General features: G+C 42.5%; 1 protein-coding gene across 1 annotated transcript; it reads right to left on the bottom strand.

Moving 5' to 3' along the window:
• Window positions 1–284: 284 nt before the first annotated feature.
• On the bottom strand, window positions 285–18,319 carry marco (macrophage receptor with collagenous structure). The gene is given in 14 exon segments (XM_045707697.1): window positions 285–423; window positions 426–519; window positions 521–690; window positions 948–1,022; window positions 1,562–1,606; window positions 1,780–1,869; window positions 7,799–7,843; window positions 8,029–8,088; window positions 12,161–12,214; window positions 15,943–15,996; window positions 16,117–16,143; window positions 16,375–16,665; window positions 16,822–16,923; window positions 18,202–18,319. Coding segments are annotated over 14 exon segments (1,266 nt in total). The 3' UTR covers window positions 285–382.
• Between the last annotated feature and the right edge of the window lie 1,839 nt (window positions 18,320–20,158).

Here is a 20,158-nt window from a genome sequence, read left to right as displayed (position 1 = left end):
CATGGTAGTAGTCAGTGCGTCATAGATACGTCATAGAGTTAGAAACTAGTGTTCGGCAGATGAGCAAAATCTAGATTTTTAGATATGAGTTCCACGTCCTACAAGACAGATGGTTTGAAGGACGAGCGTCGCGTAGGAGTGACACCATCTGACGTGAGACAATGGGTAGGCCTAAGTTAGCTAGACGTTAGGTAAATGCCAAGTTTATATCAACAATGACTTATTAATGTTGTTTAAAAAAGATAAGATACAGTAGATGTAACAAGTCATAGTAACATGACTTACCATCTGTAACATGTTAATGTATGTGTGGACATACTTTAGTGTGTGTATATGTCTCTCTCTTGCTGTGCACCTCTCCTACTCTGGATCCAGGACACATTCACACACACTGCACCCCAGCGTCCTCGTTGTGTTGACAGTGCTGATGCCCATGCCGTTGTGAAGGCAATCAAACACACTGGCCTCTCTGCCTGTGCATCGCAGGTCATCCAACCAGATCCTACCGATTCCTAAACGGATGACAACCCAATCCAGAAGCCAAGTCCATGAGATTCAACAACATCTTGCAGATCACGGTCCCGTCCAGAGTGTCGAAGCCGTCTTCACACACCGTACCCTACTGCCCCGACCATATCACCTCCACTCTCCCACGAGTCCCCCCGCCAGCGATACGCACATTTGCTGTCACTGGAGAGAGAGACATTTTAAAATAACTTATGCATGCACATGATTAAACATGAATTGTACCGTATTCCAGACCCATAGACCAATGTATATTGGAGGTAAATGTATATGCAGGTAAATGAATACATATCATATTTACATATACATTATGTCTTAGAGACGAGAGAGTCTATGTCAGATATTGTGGGTAACCTGGCATTAGTGTGAGGTGTAGTGCTGAGTGTGTCTGTGTGTGTGTCTGTGTGACTTCACACACTCACCTGGTCCAGCTGCTCTTTCACCCTTCTCTCCACGTGGACCTAGTGGTCCGGGACTTCCCGGCAACCCTGGAAATCCTAGGACATGAAAAGATTGAAATTAAACGTACACACATTTGTTTTACTATCCTTGTGGGGACCAAACAATTGATTCCCAATCAAAATCTTATTTTCCCTAACCCTAACCCCTAACTCCTAATCCTAACCCTTATTCTATCCCTAACCCTAATTGTAATCTTAAACCTAACCCCTAAACCTAAAATAGCATTTTTCCTTGTGGGGACTGGCACAATGTCCCCACTTGTCTAAATCTTCCTTGTTTTTCTATCCTTGTGAGGGCTCCTGAGTGGCACAGCGGTCTAAGGCACTGCATCTCAGTGCTAGAAGCATCACTACATACACCCTGGTTTGAATCCAGGCTGTATCACAACTGGCCGTGTTTGGGAGTCCCATAGGGCGGCGCACAATTGGCCCAGCGTCATCTGGGTTTGGCCGGTATAGGCCGTCATTGTAAATAAGAATGTGTTCTTAACTGACTTGCCTAGTTAAAATGAAAAATAATAATAATTCTGGTCCGCACAAGGATAGTAAAACCACACACACACACACACACACACCAACAAGTCCTCTTGTTCCATTAACACCAGCAGGTCCTTTTGGTCCTATGGAGGAAGAACAATAACCACAGATTTATCCCCAAAATCATAAAGGACACTTCATATGATTAAAATAACACTTTACAGTAGGAGAATATATAAAATTGTAATCCTGTAATCAACAGTTTGAAGGACATGACGATGAGGGTCCCATAGCTCAGAGACAGGGTGAAATTCACCTTCAGGTCCTATGGGTCCAGGTAGTCCTGTCGGCCCTGTGTCACCCTTCCAATCAGGGGCCCCCTGTACTCCATCACGGCCCTGGGGTCCTGACAGATTCACAGCACACTGTCACACTCACTCTACAATGTGGATGCTATACAGTACAGCCCACTGTCACACTCACTCTACAATGTGGAGGCTATACAGTACAGCCCACTGCCACACTCACTCTACAGTGTGGAGGATATACAGTACAGCCCACTGTCACACTCACTCTACAATGTCGGGGGCTATACAGTACAGCCCACTGTCACACTCACTCTACAGTGTGGAGGCTATACAGTACAGCCCACTGTCACACTCACTCTACAATGTCGGGGGCTATACAGTACAGCCCACTGTCACACTCACTCTACAATGTGGAGGCTATACAGTACAGCCCACTGTCACACTCACTCTACAGTGTGGAGGCTATACAGTACAGCCCACTGTCACACTCACTCTACAATGTGGAGGCTATACAGTACAGCCCACTGTCACACTCACTCTACAATGTGGAGGCTATACAGTACAGCCCACTGTCACACTCACTCTACAGTGTGGAGGCTATACAGTACAGCCCACTGTCACACTCACTCTACAATGTGGAGGCTATACAGTACAGCCCACTGTCACACTCACTCTACAATGTGGAGGCTATACAGTACAGCCCACTGTCACACTCACTCTACAATGTGGAGGCTATACAGTACAGCCCACTGTCACACTCACTCTACAGTGTGGAGGCTATACAGTACAGCCCACTGTCACACTCACTCTACAGTGTGGAGGCTATACAGTACAGCCCACTGTCACACTCACTCTACAGTGTGGAGGCTATACAGTACAGCCCACTGTCACACTCACTCTACAGTGTGGAGGCTATACAGTACAGCCCACTGTCACACTCACTCTACAGTGTGGAGGCTATACAGTACAGCCCACTGTCACACTCACTCTACAGTGTGGAGGCTATACAGTACAGCCCACTGTCACACTCACTCTACAGTGTGGAGGCTATACAGTACAGCCCACTGTCACACTCACTCTACAGTGTGGAGGCTATACAGTACAGCCCACTGTCACACTCGTGTGGAGGCTATACAGTACAGCCCACTGTCACACTCACTCTACAATGTGGATGCTATACAGTACAGCCCACTGTCAGACTCACTCTACAGTGTGGAGGCTATACAGTACAGCCCACTGTCACACTCACTCTACAGTGTGGAGGCTATACAGTACAGCCCACTGTCACACTCACTCTACAGTGTGGAGGCTGTACAGTACAGCCCACTGTCACACTCACTCTACAATGTGGAGGCTATACAGTACAGCCCACTGTCACACTCGTGTGGAGGCTATACAGTACAGCCCACTGTCACACTCATTCTACAGTGTGGAGGCTATACAGTACAGCCCACTGTCACACTCACTCTACAGTGTGGAGGCTATACAGTACAGCCCACTGTCACACTCGTGTGGAGGCTATACAGTACAGCCCACTGTCACACTCACTCTACAGTGTGGAGGCTATACAGTACAGCCCACTGTCACACTCACTCTACAGTGTGGAGGCTATACAGTACAGCCCACTGTCACACTCATTCTACAGTGTGGAGGCTATACAGTACAGCACACTGTCACACTCACTCTACAGTGTGGAGGCTATACAGTACAGCACACTGTCACACTCACTCTACAGTGTGGAGGCTATACAGTACAGCCCACTGTCACACTCACTCTACAATGTGGAGGCTATACAGTACAGCACACTGTCACACTCACTCTACAGTGTGGAGTCTATACAGTACAGCCCACTGTCACACTCACTCTACAGTGTGGAGGCTATACAGTACAGCCCACTGTCACACTCATTCTACAGTGTGGATGCTATACAGTACAGCCCACTGTCACACTCATTCTACAGTGTGGATGCTATACAGTACAGCACACTGTCACACTCATTCTACAGTGTGGAGGCTATACAGTACAGCCCACTGTCACACTCACTCTACAATGTGGAGGCTATACAGTACAGCCCACTGTCACACTCACTCTACAGTGTGGAGGCTATACAGTACAGCCCACTGTCACACTCACTCTACAATGTGGAGGCTATACAGTACAGCCCACTGTCACATTATGTCAAACCCTGTGCTACCCAGGAGCACGAGTACAGGACATAATAAGGCTGCTTCCGACTGTTCTACCACAGATGCCGGGAGGTGACACTGTCGTAGTCCATGTGGGGTCAAACGACATCAGGAGGGCTAGCTTGGAACATTTGAAAATGGATTTTAAAAAACTGATCTTAGCATTAAAAGACTCCAAAAAACAGCCAATAATTTCAGGTCCAGTACCACCGTTGGGCCGCGGGTGTGAAAGATTCAGCAGACTGCTGGCATTACACATCTGGCTAAAAGACTACTGTAGCTCTGCTGGAGTCACTTTTATTGATAACTTTGACACCTTCTGAAAGCAGAAGATACTCTACAGCAATGACGGAGTCCATCCAAATCATCTTGGCTCCTGGACTCTGTCCACTCATTTCAAGGCTGCTCTGAAACAATGCTCAGTTAATCCCTACCATTGTGACAACGCGTTGTCATAATGCTGCATCAAATGTACATGATCTTAGGGGCATTGGCAAACACAATGCAAGTAATTTCATTTATGTACCCCTAATTGCACCAAATACATCTGTTTATTCTACAGCTATTGTAAGCAGTAATCATGAGCCTATAAACCAGAGTTACACTGTTAGCACTAAGGCGGTGTGCAACAGTAGGAAGACCACTTTATACAGCTCACCCTGCGCTATCAACTTCAATGTAAATAACATGAGTAAGTCTACCTCTGAAAAGCTTCCCAGTAAAGCATTAAAAACAATCAAGCAACCCAGAAAAGTGGTAAAATAGCCCATATTAACATATGTAGCCTAAGAAACAATGTCCATGAAGTCAATAACTTGCTTGTAACAGATGACATTCATATTCTGACTATCTCTGAAACTCACTTAGATAAAACCTTTGATGATACAGTGGTAGCAATACATGATTAGAACATCTACCGAAAAGACAGAAATGCCAACGAAGGCGGTGTTGCGGTCTATACTCAGAACCACATTCCTGTAAAGCTTAGAGATGATCTAATGTTAAAAACTGTTGAAGTAATATGGCTACAGGTTCATCTGCCTCACCTAAAGCCCATTCTTGTGGGAAGCTGCTATAGACCACCAAGTGCTAACAGTCAGTATCTGGATAATATGTGTGAAATTCTTGATAATGTATGTGATATCAACAGAGAAGTATATTTTCTGGGTGATTTAAATATGGACTGGGTATCATCAAGCTGCCCACTCAAGAAGAAACTTCAAACTGTAACCAGTGCCTGTAACCTGGATCAGGTTGTCAGTCAACCTACCAGGGTAGTTAAACAGCACAGGCATTACATTTTTATTTTTACATTTTTTATTTCACCTTCATCGACATGTATTGATCACATCTTACTAATGCTGCAGATATTTGCTTTAAAGCAGTATCCAAATCCATAGGATGTAGTGATCACAATATAATTGCCATATCTAGGAAAACCGAAGTTCCAACAGCTGGGCCTAATACAGTGTATAAGAGGTCATAGAAGAAGTTTTGTAGTGATTCATATGTTGATGATGTAAAGAATATTTGTTGGTCTGTGGTGTGTAATGAGGAGCAACCAGACTCTGCACTTGATGCATTTATGAAACTACTTATTCCAGTTACTAATAAGCACGCACCCATTAAGAAAATGACTGTAAAAACTGTTAAATCCCCCTGGATTGATGAGGAATTGAAAAATTGTATTGTTGAGATGAATGAGGCAAAAGGTATGGCAATTAAGTCTGGCAGCCCAACCGATTGGCAAACGTACTGCAAATTAAGAAATCATGTGACTAAACTAAATAAAAAGAAACAACACTATGAAACAAAGATAATTATATAAAGAATGATAGTAAAAAGCTTTGGGGCACCATAAATTACATTTTGGGGAAAAAAGCCAACTCGGCTCCTTCATTCATTGAATCAGATGCCTCAATCATCACAAAGCCCACTGATATTGCAAACTACTTTAATGATTTTTTAATTGGCAAGATAAGCAAACTTAGGGATGACATGCCAGCAACAAACGCTGACACTACACATCCAAGTATATCGGACTAAATTATGAAAGACAAGAATTGTACTTTTGAACTCCGTAAAGTCAGTGTGGAAGAGGTGAAAAAAGTATTGTTGTCTATCAACAATGCCTAGCCACCGGGGTCTGACAATCTGGATGGAAAATTACTGAGGATAATAGCAGACAATATTGCCACTCCTATTTGCCACGTCTTCAATTTAAGCCTGCTAGAAGCTAAAGTCATTCCGCTACCCAAGAATAGAAAAGCCCCCTTTACTGGCTCAAATAGCTGACCAATCAGCCTGTTACCAACCCTTAGTAAACTTCTGTAAAAATTGTGTTTGACCAGATACAATGCTATTGCACAGTAAACAAATTGACAACAGAATTTCAGCATGCTTATAGGGAATGACACTCAAGCACAGCACTTACACAAATGACTGATGATTGGCTGAGAGAAATTGATGTTAAAATGATTGTGGGGGCTGTCTTGTTAGACTTCAGTGCAGCTTTTGACATTATTGATCATAGTCTGCTGCTGGAAAAATGTATGTGTTATGGCTTTACACCCACTGCTATAATGTGGATAAAGAGTAACTTGTCTAACAGAACACAGAGGGTGTTCTTTAATGGAAGCCTCTCAAATATTATCCAGTTAGAATCAGGAATTCCCCAGGGTAGCTGTTTAGGCCCCTTGCTTTTTCCAATTTTTACTAACGACATGCCACTGACTTTGAGTAAAGCTAGAGAGTCTATGTATGCGGATGACTCAACACTATACCCATCAGCTGCTACAGCGACTGAAATGACTGCAACACTCAACAAAGAGCTGCAGTTAGTTTCAGAGTGGGTGGCGAGGAATAAGTTAGCCCTAAATATTTCTACAACTAAAAGCATTGTATTTGGAACAAAACACTCACTAAACCCTAAACCTCAACTAAATCATGTAATAAATGTGGAAATTGAGCAAGTTGAGATGACTAAACTGCTTGGAGTAACCCTAGATTGTAAACTGTCATTGTCAAAACATATTGATGCAGTAGTAGCTAAGATGGGGAGAAGTCTGTCTATAATAAAGCGATGCTCTGCCTTCTTAACAATACTATCAACAAGGCAGGTCCTACAGGTCCTAGTTTTGTCACACATTGACTACTGTTCAGTCGTTTTAAACTACTGGCACACAGCTCGGACACCCATGCATACCCCACAAGACATGCCACAAGAGGTCTCGTCACAGTCTGTGAATCAACACAAACATTGGCACAGACACATGTACACACACACACACACACACACACACGATAACATACTCACTATCCTAACACATGGATTTAGTACTGTAGATATGTGGTAGTGGTGGAGTAGGGGCGTGAGGGCACACAGTGTGTTGTGAAATCTGTGAATGTATTGTAATGATTTAAAATGGTATAACCTGCCTTAATTTTGCTGGACCCCAGGAAGAGTAGCTGCTGCTTTGGCAGCACCTAACGGGGATCCATAATAAATACAAATACACTCACTCTACAATGAGGAGGCTACAGTGTACAGTACAGATGCAAATGCAGAACTCTGCACAAAGTTCCACTCAGTCACACAATTAACACAGGGCTCTCCAACCCTGTTCCTGGAGAGCTACCCTCCTGTAGGTTTGCACTCTAACCCATGTTGTAACTAACCTGATTAATCTTATAAACCAGCTAATTATTAGAATCAGGTACGCTAGATTAGGGTTTGAATGAAAACCTTCAGAATGGTAACTCTCCAGGAACAGGGTTCACTAACATGTACAGACACAATCATGCTTGGCCGCATGAAACAGTCAAACACCAAGTTATTTACCAGTATGCCCTTTGATCCCGTTCTGGCCTGGTATCCCTGGTAAACCTGTGAAGAGGTTGAGAGGTAAATGTTAGAGGTAGTAGCAAGAGAAAAGAAAAGAGGCCAGGTTCAGTTAATTGTTGAGTACCAAAAAATAAGTAGTTTGCAGGTGTGCCCTTCAAATACGCAGGTGGAGCATTAAAAGTAAACAGTCTATAGGTGAATGTAGTGTTAAGCCCATACAGACTCACCAATGTGTCCCATATCCCCCTTTGGTCCTGGCAGCCCAGGGGCTCCTGAACAATTAGTAGCTGCACCGCTTGTACGTATGACACACACAATCAGAGACACTGTATACACATGCACACAATATCCACTGAAGAGATACAGTTGAAGTCGGAAGTTAACATACACCTTAGCCAAATACATTTAAACTCCTTTTTCACAATTCCTGACATTTAATCCTAGTAAAAATTCCCTGTCTTAGGTCAGTTAGGATCACTTTATTTTAAGAATGTGAAATGTCAGAATAATAGTAGAGAGAATGATTTCTTTCATATTTTATTTCTTTCATCACATTCCCAGTGGGTCAGAAGTTTACATACACTCAATTAGTATTTGGTAGCATTGCCTTTAAATTGGTTCACTTGGGTCCAACGTTTCAGGTAGCCTTCCACAAGCTTCCCACAATAAGTTGGGTGAACATTGGCCCATTCCTCCTGACAGAGCTGGTGTAACTGAGTCAGGCTTGCAGGCCTCCTTGCTCGCACACACTTTTTCAGTTCTGCCCACAAATGTTCTATGGGATTGAGGTCAGGGCTTAGTGATGGCTTTCTTTTTTTACCCTGACTTTCTTGTCCATAAGCCATTTTGCCACAACTTCGGAGGTATGCTTGGGGTCATTGTCTATTTGGAAGACCCATTTGCAACCAAGCTTTAACTTCCTGCCTGATGTCTTGAGATGTTGCTTCAATACATCCACATTATTTTCCTTGCTCATGATGCCATCTATTTTGTGAAGTGCACCAGTCCCTCCTGCAGCAAAGCACCTCCACAACATGATGCTGCCACCCAAGTGCTTCACGGTTGGGATGGTGTTCTTCGGCTTGCAAGCCTCCCCCCTTTTCCTCCAAACATAATGATGGTCATTATGGCCAAACAGTTCTATTTTTGTTTCATCAGATCAGAGGACATTTCTCCAAAAAGTACAATCTTTGTCCCCATGTGCAGTTGCAAACCGTAGTCTGGGTTTTTCATGGTGGTTTTGGAGCAGTGGCTTCTTCCTTGCTGAGTGGCCTTTCAGGTTATGTCGATGTAGGACTCATTTTACTGTGTATATAAATACTTTTGTACCTGTTTCCTCCAGCATCTTCACAAGGTCCTTTGCTGTTGTTCTGGGATTGATTTGCACTTTTTGCACCAAAGTACGTTCATCTCTAGGAGACAGAACGCGTCTCCTTCCTGAGAGGTATGACAGCTGCGTGGTCCCATGGTGTTTATACTTGGTACTATTGTTTGTACCGATGAACGTGGTACCTTCAGACGTTTGGAAATTGCTCCCAAGGATGAACCAAACTTGCGGAGGTCTACAATTTTTTTTCTGAGGTCTTGGCTGATTTCTTTTGATTTTCCCATGATGTCAAGCAAATAGGCACTGAGTTTGAAGATATGCCTTGAAATACATCCACAAGTACACCTCCAATTGACTCAAATGATGTCAATTAGCCTATCAGAAACTTCCAAAGCCATGACATAATTTTCTGGAATTTTCCAAGCAATTTAAAGGCACAGTCAACTTATTGTATGTAAACTTTTGACCCACTGGAATTGTGATACAGGGAATTATAGGTGAAATAATCTGTCTGTAAACAATTGTTGGAAAAATTAATGGTGTCATGCACAAAGTAGATGTCCTAACCGACTTACCAAAACTATAGTTAATTAACAAGAAATTTGTGGAGTGGTTGAAAAACGAGTTTTAATGACTCCAACCTAAGGGTATGTAAACTTCCGACTTCAACTGTACATACATACGCATTACACACCTAAGATTTAACATAACTACAGTATTACAGATGTAGGATCTTAATTATAATTGTCCGGTACAGCAGGAAATGCAAACTTGTAGTGTATTTGAGTTTTACAAAAGGCTTCTACATTTAGAAATTTCCACCTTGAAGTTTCAGACTTGATTTGTCGTAACAAATTACAAATAACCCCTACAAAAATGTCCATTAAATAAAATTCACATAATAATTCACATTTCCTCTTTCTGCAGGATCATTTTCCTGCTGTAGACAACTGGCTCAAATTAAGATCCGACAGCTGTACTGTGTGTGTAACAAGAAACAAATAAACTGTATATGGGTGAAGCAAGTAAACTAAACTAGCTGTATTTCCAGTTGTGAATGCATTCACTCAGCACTTTTAACTGAAATGGACAAATTTCACAATGATGATCTGGTGATATACAGATGTAGAATCTTAATTTGATCACTCTTTTGTTGCTGAGAATTTTCCTGCATAGCACAAAATGCGAACTTGTAGTGTATTCAAGGTTTAAAAAGGCTTCTAAAGTTTGTAATTTACACTTTAAATTGTGAGACTTGTTTTTCCCCTCAAGAAAAATGTATCAACCCCTACAAATAATGTCCATTAATTATAATCCACATAATAATTCACATTTCCTGTTTCTGCAGGATTATTTTCCTGCTGTTGTGAACTGGCTCAAATTAAGATCGTACATATGTCGTTTCTGTATATTACTGTGACAACCGGAACAGAAACTGAGAAGGCTGAAATTGTCACGTCCTGACCAGTATAGAGGATATTTTGTTATTGTAGTTTGGTCAGGATGTGGCAGAGGGTAGTTTATTTATGTATTACGGGGTTTTTGGTCACTGGTCTATGTTTGTATTTCTATGTGTATATTCTAGGTTAGTTTTTCTATGTGTAGGTTGGGTGCTGGACTCTCAATTGGAGGCAGGTGTTTCTAGTTGCCTCTGATTGGGAGTCCTATAAATAGGTGTGTGTTTTTGTTTGTCACTTGTGGGTAGTTGTTTGAGAGCACTGCTTTTGTTGAGCCTGCGGCTCTGTTCCTGTCGTTAGTTTGTTTATTGTTTTTCCGTGGTGTTCTCATTTTATTTAATAAATATGTTGAGCACGCAACCCGCTGCGCCTTGGTCCCATTCTCTCTTCCACGACAGCTGTGACAGAAATGTGGAACTATGCCTGGAAATGTTACAACACTTGAGCCAGTCATGATGAGGGAAATTTTATTTTTATTTTAATGCATTTTTTATTTATTTAATCTTTATTTAACTAGGCAAGTCAGTTAAGAATAAATTCTTATTTACAATGATGGCCTACCAAAACGGCAAAAGGCCTCCTGCGGGGACGGGGGCTGGGATTAAAAATAAATACAAATAATGGACAAAACACACATCACGACAAGAGAAATAACACGACACTACATAAAGAGAGACCTAAGACATTAACATAGCATGGCAGCAACACATGACAACACAGCATGGTAGCAACACAACATGACAACAACATGGTACCAACACAACATGGCAGCAGCACGACATGGTAGCAACACAACATGACAACAACATGGTAGTAACACAACATGGCAGCAGCACGACATGGTAGCAACAAATCATGACAACAACATGGTAGCAACACAACATGGCAGCAGCACGACATGGTAGCAACACAAAACAGGGTCCAAACATTATTGGGCATTATTTATGACTCTGTTAACTAAAAAGGGGAGTTTGAGTCCATCTTCTACTTATTCCAGGGCGTAAGAGAATAGGGCCTTGTGATCATCAGCCTACTGAGAGAAAAAGAAGAGTCTCTGCCTGGGCAGCAGCAGTTTTAACCATTCATCCTACACTATTTTTAAATTCATTAACACCTCCCCCCTCCCTAAAACTTTTCAAGAGTCAGGGCTAGTTTTTTAAGCAATTAAAAAAATGCAAAGTCCCGGAGCAAGTTCAGCTAATCAAATATGTATCAAAGCATACTTTATTTGGACTGGCTTTGGGACATCAAGTACACGACGCACGTTTCCTCTGTGATGGATGGGGTGAGAGAGGGGGTAATATTCAATGTCCCTAACACTAAATCATCCAGCTCCACCTGTAGAACTGGCCCATGTGACACTGTCAATAATTAATCTAGCCTCTGTCTCTCAGACTAAAAGAACACACTAATATCACGGTCCTACCTGTCCACCAAGGAGCTGATTAAAGTTAGTGTTGATGCATGGGTAACTGCCATGGTAAACAGTCAACTTATCCACCATTTTCTCATAACGCCACAGCTTGAGTTGTATTCCATGTTAGTACTACTGGACTGGTTCCATGTTAGTACTACTGGGTCTACCTGGTGTTCCAGCTGGTCCTTGTTGCCCAGTGGTACCATCTTCACCTGAAACAGTGACTTATTATTGAGTTGATGTACTGTATGGAGATCATTAGTGGTAGAACTACAAGAGAACTCTGTTTGCCAGTGGATATGAGCATTAATAAGAACCACAGACTACTAAATGCATTGTTATGACATGAAAGATCAGTAATTATGTCACATTTCCTATTGGGGTTTAGATTGATCTTAAGGTTTGGGGTCAGTAGGAGTAAGGTGAATCCCCTTCGAATCCTGGTTCCCCTGCTTCTCCCTTGGCTCCAGTCTGGCCATCAACTCCAGGGTCTCCTTTTTGTCCTGTCTGACCTGGAACACAGTAACCCTCTCACTATCTACTGTCTCACCTGGAACACAGTAACCCTCTCACTATCACTATCTACTGTCTGACCTGGAACACAGTAACCCTCTCACTATCACTATCTACTGTCTCACCTGGAACACAGTAACCCTCTCACTATCACTATCTACTGTCTAACCTGGAACACAGTAACCCTCTCACTATCACTATCTACTGTCTAACCTGGAACACAGTAACCCTCTCACTATCACTATCTACTGTCTCACCTGGAACACAGTAACCCTCTCACTCTCACTATCTACTGTCTAACCTGGAACACAGTAACCCTCTCACTATCTACTGTCTAACCTGGAACACAGTAACCCTCTCACTATCACTATCTACTGTCTAACCTGGAACACAGTAACCCTCTCACTATCACTATATACAGTCTCACCTGGAACACAGTAACCCTCTCACTATATACAGTCTCACCTGGAACACAGTAACCCTCTCACTATATACAGTCTCACCTGGAACACAGTAACCCTCTCACTATCTACTGTCTCACCTGGAACACAGTAACCCTCTCACTATCTACTGTCTCACCTGGAACACAGTAACCCTCTCACTATATACAGTCTCACCTGGAACACAGTAACCCTCTCACTATCACTATCTACTGTCTCACCTGGAACACAGTAACCCTCTCACTATCACTATCTACTGTCTCACCTGGAACACAGTAACCCTCTCACTATCACTATCTACTGTCTTACCTGGAACACAGTAACCCTTTCGCTAAATACTTATATACAAAAACAAACATTAAATGTTACTGCATGAATCACATTAACTTAACATAGAATGTTCACAGATCACTTCATGTATAATGTATGAAACATTATTTAGTCTGATGGATTTGGAATTTCTCTTTGATGGTTTATGTTATTATGAAAAAGACAATCATTGCCTCAAAAAAAAGGCACTTATCCATCCATGTTAGCTGACTGAAAGTGGCGGCCTGATTACCAAACAGGGTACTTAGCATCACAGGAGGCTGCTGAGGGGATTACGGCTCATTATAATGTCTGGAATGGAGGAAATGGAATGGCATCAAACACATGGAAACCATTGTTTGATGTATTTGATACCATTCCACTAATTCCACTCCAGCCATTACCATGAGCCCGTCCTCCCTAATTAAGGTGCCACCAACCTCCTGTGGTTAGCATCCGTTCTACACGAAGTGTACAAAACATTAGGAACACTGGCTCTTTCCATGACATAGACATGATGTCCCTTGTTAAATCCACTTCAATCAGTGTAGATGAAGGGGAGGAGACCGGTTAAAGAAGGATTTTCAAGCCTTGAGACAATTGAGACATGGATTGTGTATGTGTGCCATTCAGAGGTTGAAAGATCAAGACAAAATATTGAAGTGCCTTTGAACAGGGTATGGTAGTAGGTGCCAGGTGCACTGGTTTGAGTGTGCCAAGAACTGCAACGCTGCTGGGTTTTTGACTCTCAACAGTTTCCTGTGTGTATCAAGAATGGTCAGGGCACCCAAAGAACATCCAGCCAACTTGACACAACTGTGGGAAACATTGGAGTCAACACTTGCCACCGTCCCTGTGGAATGCTTTTGACACCTTGTAGAGTCCATGGCCCGAAAAAATGAGGCTGTTAATGAGGGCAAAAGGGAGTGAAACTCAATATTAAGAATGTCTTCCTAATGTTTTGTACACTCAGTGTATAGTGTGAGGAAGGACGGCATTTTGGTAGGATGACCTATTGAAAAACGCCTGACTCAAACTCGCAGGGTAATCTGTTAGCTTGTGTGAAAGTCCATCCCTGATTGAGACTTCATACAGAGGTAAATGTCAATTCATTGACTAAACAGTGAGTTATTATGAAACAGAGAGGCAGGCCTCCACTTCCTCTGCCCCTGACTGAAGATGACAGGCCATCAGTGCACAGATCATTACTGGACAGATGAGCAGCTGAATGCTAATGCTACAGAGCTACACTGAACAAAAATATAAACTCAACATGCAACAATTTCTAATATTTACAGTTCATTTAAGGAAATCAGTCAATTGAAATAAATAAATTAGGCCTGAATCTATGGATATCACATGACTGGGAATACAGGTATGCATCTGTTGGTCACAGATACCTTTAAAAAAAAGGTAGGGGCGTGGATCAGGAAAAACAGTCAGTATCTGGTGTGACTACCATTTGCCTCATGCAGCACGCATGTTGATCGGGCTGTTCATCGTGGACTGTGAAATGTTGTACCACTCCTCTTCAATGACTGTGCGAAGTTGCTGGATATTGGAACACGCTGTCATACACGTTGATACAGAGCATCCTAAACATGCTCAATGGATGACATGTTGGTGAGTATGCAGACCATGGAAGAACTGGGACATTTCAGCTTCCAGGAATTGTGTTCAGATCCTTGCGACATGGGGCCGTGCATTATCATGCTGAAACATGAGATGATGATGGCGGCGGATGGATGGCACGACAATGGGCCTCAGGATCTCGTCACGGTATCTACTGTAAGTGCATTCAATTTGCCATCAAGAAAATGCAACTGTGTTCGTTGTCCTTAGCTTATGCCTGCCCATAACATAACCCCACTGCCCCCATGGGGCACTCTGTTCACAACGTAGACATCAGCAAACCATTCGCCAACATGACGCTATCTGGCCGGTACAGCTGAAACTGGGATTCATCCATGAAGAGCACACTTCTCCAGTGTGCCAGTGGCCATCGAAGGTGAGCATTTGCTCACTGAAGTTGGTTATGACGCCGAACTGCAGTCAGGTCAAGACCCTGGTGAGGATGACGAGCACACAGATGATCCTGCAGGTGAAGAAGCCGGATGTGGAGGTCCTGGGCTGGCATGGTTACACCTAGTCTCCGGTTGTGAGGCTGGTTGAGCGTACTGCCAAATTCTTTAAAACGATGTTGTAGGCGGCTTACGGTAGATAAATCAAAATGAAATTCTGACAACAGCTCTGACATTCCTGTAGTCAGCACGCCAATTGCACACTCCCTCAAAACTTGAGACATCTGTGGCATTGTGTTGTGTGACAAAACTGCACATTTTAGAATGGCCTTTTATTGTCCACTGCAGAAGGTGCACCTATGTAATTATCATCCTGTTAAATCAGCTTCTTGATATGCCACACCTGTCTTGGGTGGAGAGGAGAAATGCTCACTTACAGGGATGCAAACACATTTTTGCACAGAATTTCAGAGAAATACATTTTTTGTGCATATAGACATTTTCAGTGATCTTTTATTTCAGATTATGATACCAACACTTCACATGTTGCGTTTATATTTTTGTTCAGTATAGTTTGGTGCTGATCTAACATTGGCTGTTGCAGTGACTCAGTGATGCTACAACAATGGAGCAATGCAGTGCTTTTGGTTGACTCACCCCTGTCTCCCTTGTCCACCCTCACACCAGGTAACCCCCTCGCACCAGGTGGACCTAGGGAAACCACAAGGTCAAATAACATGTGAATTACAAGCTTGTGGTATAAGGGGCATTTATACCTCTCTTCCTCTCTTCTGTGGTTGTTGATTTGGCACTAAGGACCAGGGAACTTACCAGTAGGTCCCTGTGGGCCTGGTGAAGCTGCAATACAACAAAACCTTATTATTACCACCAATACACTCTTGTGTTGTAATTTATACTTTGCAAAGCATGATGACAAAAACATAATATGCAAATCTCACACAACACAAGGGTTGATTGCTCTGCACCCCAAGATATGTGTATATCTACGTTGATGTGTGTACTCATATTTTATATCAAATGTAAGATATATTAACCTGGTAGGTCCTGCCCATGTCTTACAGTAGCTACCTTTGAGTAATCTGAATGCTTTCACTGAGTCCTGAAGGAGAGTGGTGCTGGTGTTGACCGCACCCAGGTTCGTTCTCAGTTGGCCCAGCTGGCCATCCTCCCCACAGAGGCTGGAGACCTGGGTCTGTAACTTCCCCAGGTATCCTCTGAGAGAGATGGTCTCCAAGCTGGTGTTTCTGGCAAGGGTACGGAGGTCCTCCTCCTGGTCCGTCCCCAGGGGGATGTGATTGTCGGTCAGCTTCGCTGTTCTGGAGCCAGAGGAGGAGAGACTACTAGACTCCGTCGAAAACACTGGGACAGAGGTGCACATAGAGAGACACAGAGCGTTACTAATACAGGAAGTCATGTGTTACTGCAGTTCAGGATATCATGGAAAATCCTTTTACAACATTAGATAAACGTGTTTGAACCATTTTGGACATGAAACCAACCAATGGTTTGTTGTACCTTTGTAAAGGAGGAAGGCATTCAGTGTAGTCAGAAGGATGAGGTAAACGACAATAACATTTAGACATCGCTGTACTCCTCTGGCCTTGGCTGGTTTTAGATCTGAAACATGTTGACATAAACACAAACTGGATTTATGCTACATTCCAAATGGACCTCTACCATCTACCCCCCCCCACACACAGGCACTCCTGTAGATCTAAAATGATCAGAAGGGTGTGGAAGCAATAATGCAAACCCCCCAGCCTATCAGATGGCAAGCTGAAGCAATTATCATGTTGCTTAAACCTATCCAATCCATGAAGTGTCAAGGGGTAGGGATTAAAATTCAGAAAACAGTATCCCTTGGAATATGGAGAAATGATCTCAACAAACCCACAGACATGGCTGCCCTCTTCTGGCCATTTCTCTATTTCTGCCTAAATGTAGAAAGTCAGGCTGTTGAGCTCAGTAAATTGCACTCATTTACTGTAGGTTGCCACAGCAGGTGCTTGTGGCCAGCGAATATAAAGTTAGAATTCAGTGCTGTCTGTAGTCTTCGCACACTGCAATAGCTCTTTGGCTAGACTGGTTCTTTTTTACAATGCACAGACAGTTCTTCTACTTCTCTGTTTCAGTCTCTACCACCACTTTCAGATTGTGTGTACCATAACAATCTTATCCCTCACAGTTGTCTATGATAAGTTAAAGGTTGACTCAGCTAAATCTTGTTCTCACGAGCAGCACCGCAGATTTTGAGATGAGTGAGATGCAAGACTTCGCTCTCAATCAGTCACACACAGTATCTGCACATGTTCACTGGTTCGCTGTTACAGTGTTGTAGCCACGGGACCGAAAGAGCAGAAAAGTTGATCCTCACGCTTCCATTGTGGAAATTGACCCACTATGCTGTTTACTTTATGCGTCTATGTCATATCGCTGAGTCTACCTTTAATGGTTCTCACAAGGCTTGTCTCCCTGAATGTTCTGAATGTAGTTACAATAAATGAATCATTTACTGTATTGAAGTCCGTCCAAGCCACATTATAATATAATATATGCCATTTAGCAGATGTGTTTATCCAAGCAACTTACAGTCATGCGTGCATACATTTTTATGCACGGGTGGTCCCAGGAATCAAATTCACTAACCTGGCGTTGCAAGCACCATGCTCTCCCAACTGAGCTACAGCAGACCACACTTTGTACCAATTTATAGTGAATTGTATAAAGAACATACTTTGAAATAAGAAAGGCCCCATAGGAGCCTAGCACCAGGGGTGGAATATAAGAAAAATCACACAAATAGCGCACTACTGTTGGATCACCAGGCCTTCAGTGCAAGAAGAACCTATAAGTCAAAATATTGCCCCTGTGACCCCCAGTTCCTCCCCTGCTTACCACTGCTCTGGAAGGTGTACAGGTCACTCCTGCTCAGTTTCATGTCCATGTCATAAAGTGGGATACTTTGGCAGAACGAGCTGACATGGCCCTCTCCTCTGTCTACTGATGTCTCCATGTTACTCCAGTGACAGACAACAGCCCAGAATACCTCCTCAAGGCCTTCTTCTAACAACTCATCATTATGTAAAAAACATGGAATCCTCACTTTCTTATAGAACCCCTCCACCACCCGTTTGACACATAGCGGAAGTCATCTGATTTGGGGCTGAGGTAGCAAAATAATTACAAGACATGAGACAGTGGTTACAGCAATCTATCTATCTATATCAGTAGATACAGCTTAGATAAGTGAGTAGATCTGCAAGGTCAGAACATGGCATAGGTCATCTCTCCACCCCATGGAAAAATGTGTAGAATTGTGTGGAATTAGCTTTAAAACAGCCCAAAAAAATCTACAAATAGCCTCAGCTGTTTTACCTCATCTGGAATTTAAGGCAGTGAAAACAAAAGACAAGCAACATGTAACCCAGCTAGCAAAAGTGGTTCCTTGGAAGTTGTGAGAAGGTATGTTTTTGGTTTCACATTGGCTGTGGGAACGAAGAAATTACATGTTTTTAAGTGTTCTGAGAACAGAAGTGAACATTTTGGATGTTCTGGGAATGTATATTTTTAGGTTGCAGGAAGGTTCTGACAACGTTTTTAATCTGGTTCCTTGCAAGTTTTCCTGGGAGGTTTTATAAACGCTCTGAGAATGGAAATTATAAGTTACATGAATGTTTCTTCTACATTTTAATGTGGATGCTACTGTGACGCACACAAAATGTATAGTCACATTTGTGTTTATGTATTGTTTCTTTGTAGTAGGGAAGAATGCTTTTACTGAAATGTCAGTCCTCCAAGGTTTCGCCATTGGGATGCGTTTATACAAATGTTGGCCAGTAAGGGGGAGTGAAACGTGTTCACTTCACACTGGGGCTATATGTGATCCTGCACCTGTTTGTTCTCATAATTGAAAGAACCTTTGAAAGAGAAGCCACATTCTCACGTTTCATTATTTATCCTGTGTTACAGGTCAGTAAAGTGCAAAAATACACTGAATACCACAATATAATTTTGTAACTTGCCTGTTGAAGTGAATGTAATGGTTTTGAACAACGTAGTAATTATATAACTTTTGACAGAAAACACACATCGAGTGTAAAATGAAATTTGATCTAGATTCCTTTGCTCTAGAAAAAAACAAATTGTTAACTCCTGAAAAAGACACTCCTGACAAAATCCTAAGGGTTTAGAGAATTTAATGTTGTAACTGTGATGTTTAAGAACTTTGTAATTGTTGTATTGTAAATGTTAGAAAAGCCGCTAGCTTAGAGCTAGCTCTGGTTAGCTATTGGCTTGCTCCGGTTAGCTGTTTGCTTGCTCCGGTTAGCTGTTTGCTTGCTCCGGTCAGTTGGTTGCTAGCGTCGGTTAGCGCTATGCTAGCTTGTTCAGTCATTTTCCAATAATTAGCATTAATGTCATTTGCAATATTCTTGTCTTTCTATTAGCCCTTCTTACACTGGGTGAATGTATATTGAGCATGGGTATAAAGCAGAGATGTGGACTCGAGTCACATGACTTGGACTCGAGTCAGACTTGAGTCACAAATATGATGACATGAAACTTGACTTTGACTTTAACACCAATGACTCGTGACTTAACTTGGACTTGAGCCTTTTCGAACTGACTTGATACCCTCCCCAAGCCCAAATATAAAAAATTCTACTATTAAAAAAAGTGTGCAGCGCATCAACTGTTAATTTAACGGATTACAGTTTGAATCGGACAGCAGCCAATCAAATTGTAACAGCTGAGAAAAAGTTGAGCGTGGCAGTGCAGAGGAACGTCGGCGAGTGAATTCAGATGGAGCCCTTGGAAAGATGATATCCGGAAATAATAATTTTGGGTATAAAGA

This window comes from Salmo salar, chromosome ssa25 (assembly GCF_905237065.1).
Source record: "Salmo salar chromosome ssa25, Ssal_v3.1, whole genome shotgun sequence".
NCBI classification, from domain to species: Eukaryota; Metazoa; Chordata; class Actinopteri; order Salmoniformes; family Salmonidae; genus Salmo; species Salmo salar.
This window is presented reverse-complemented; position numbering and strand designations above follow the sequence as displayed.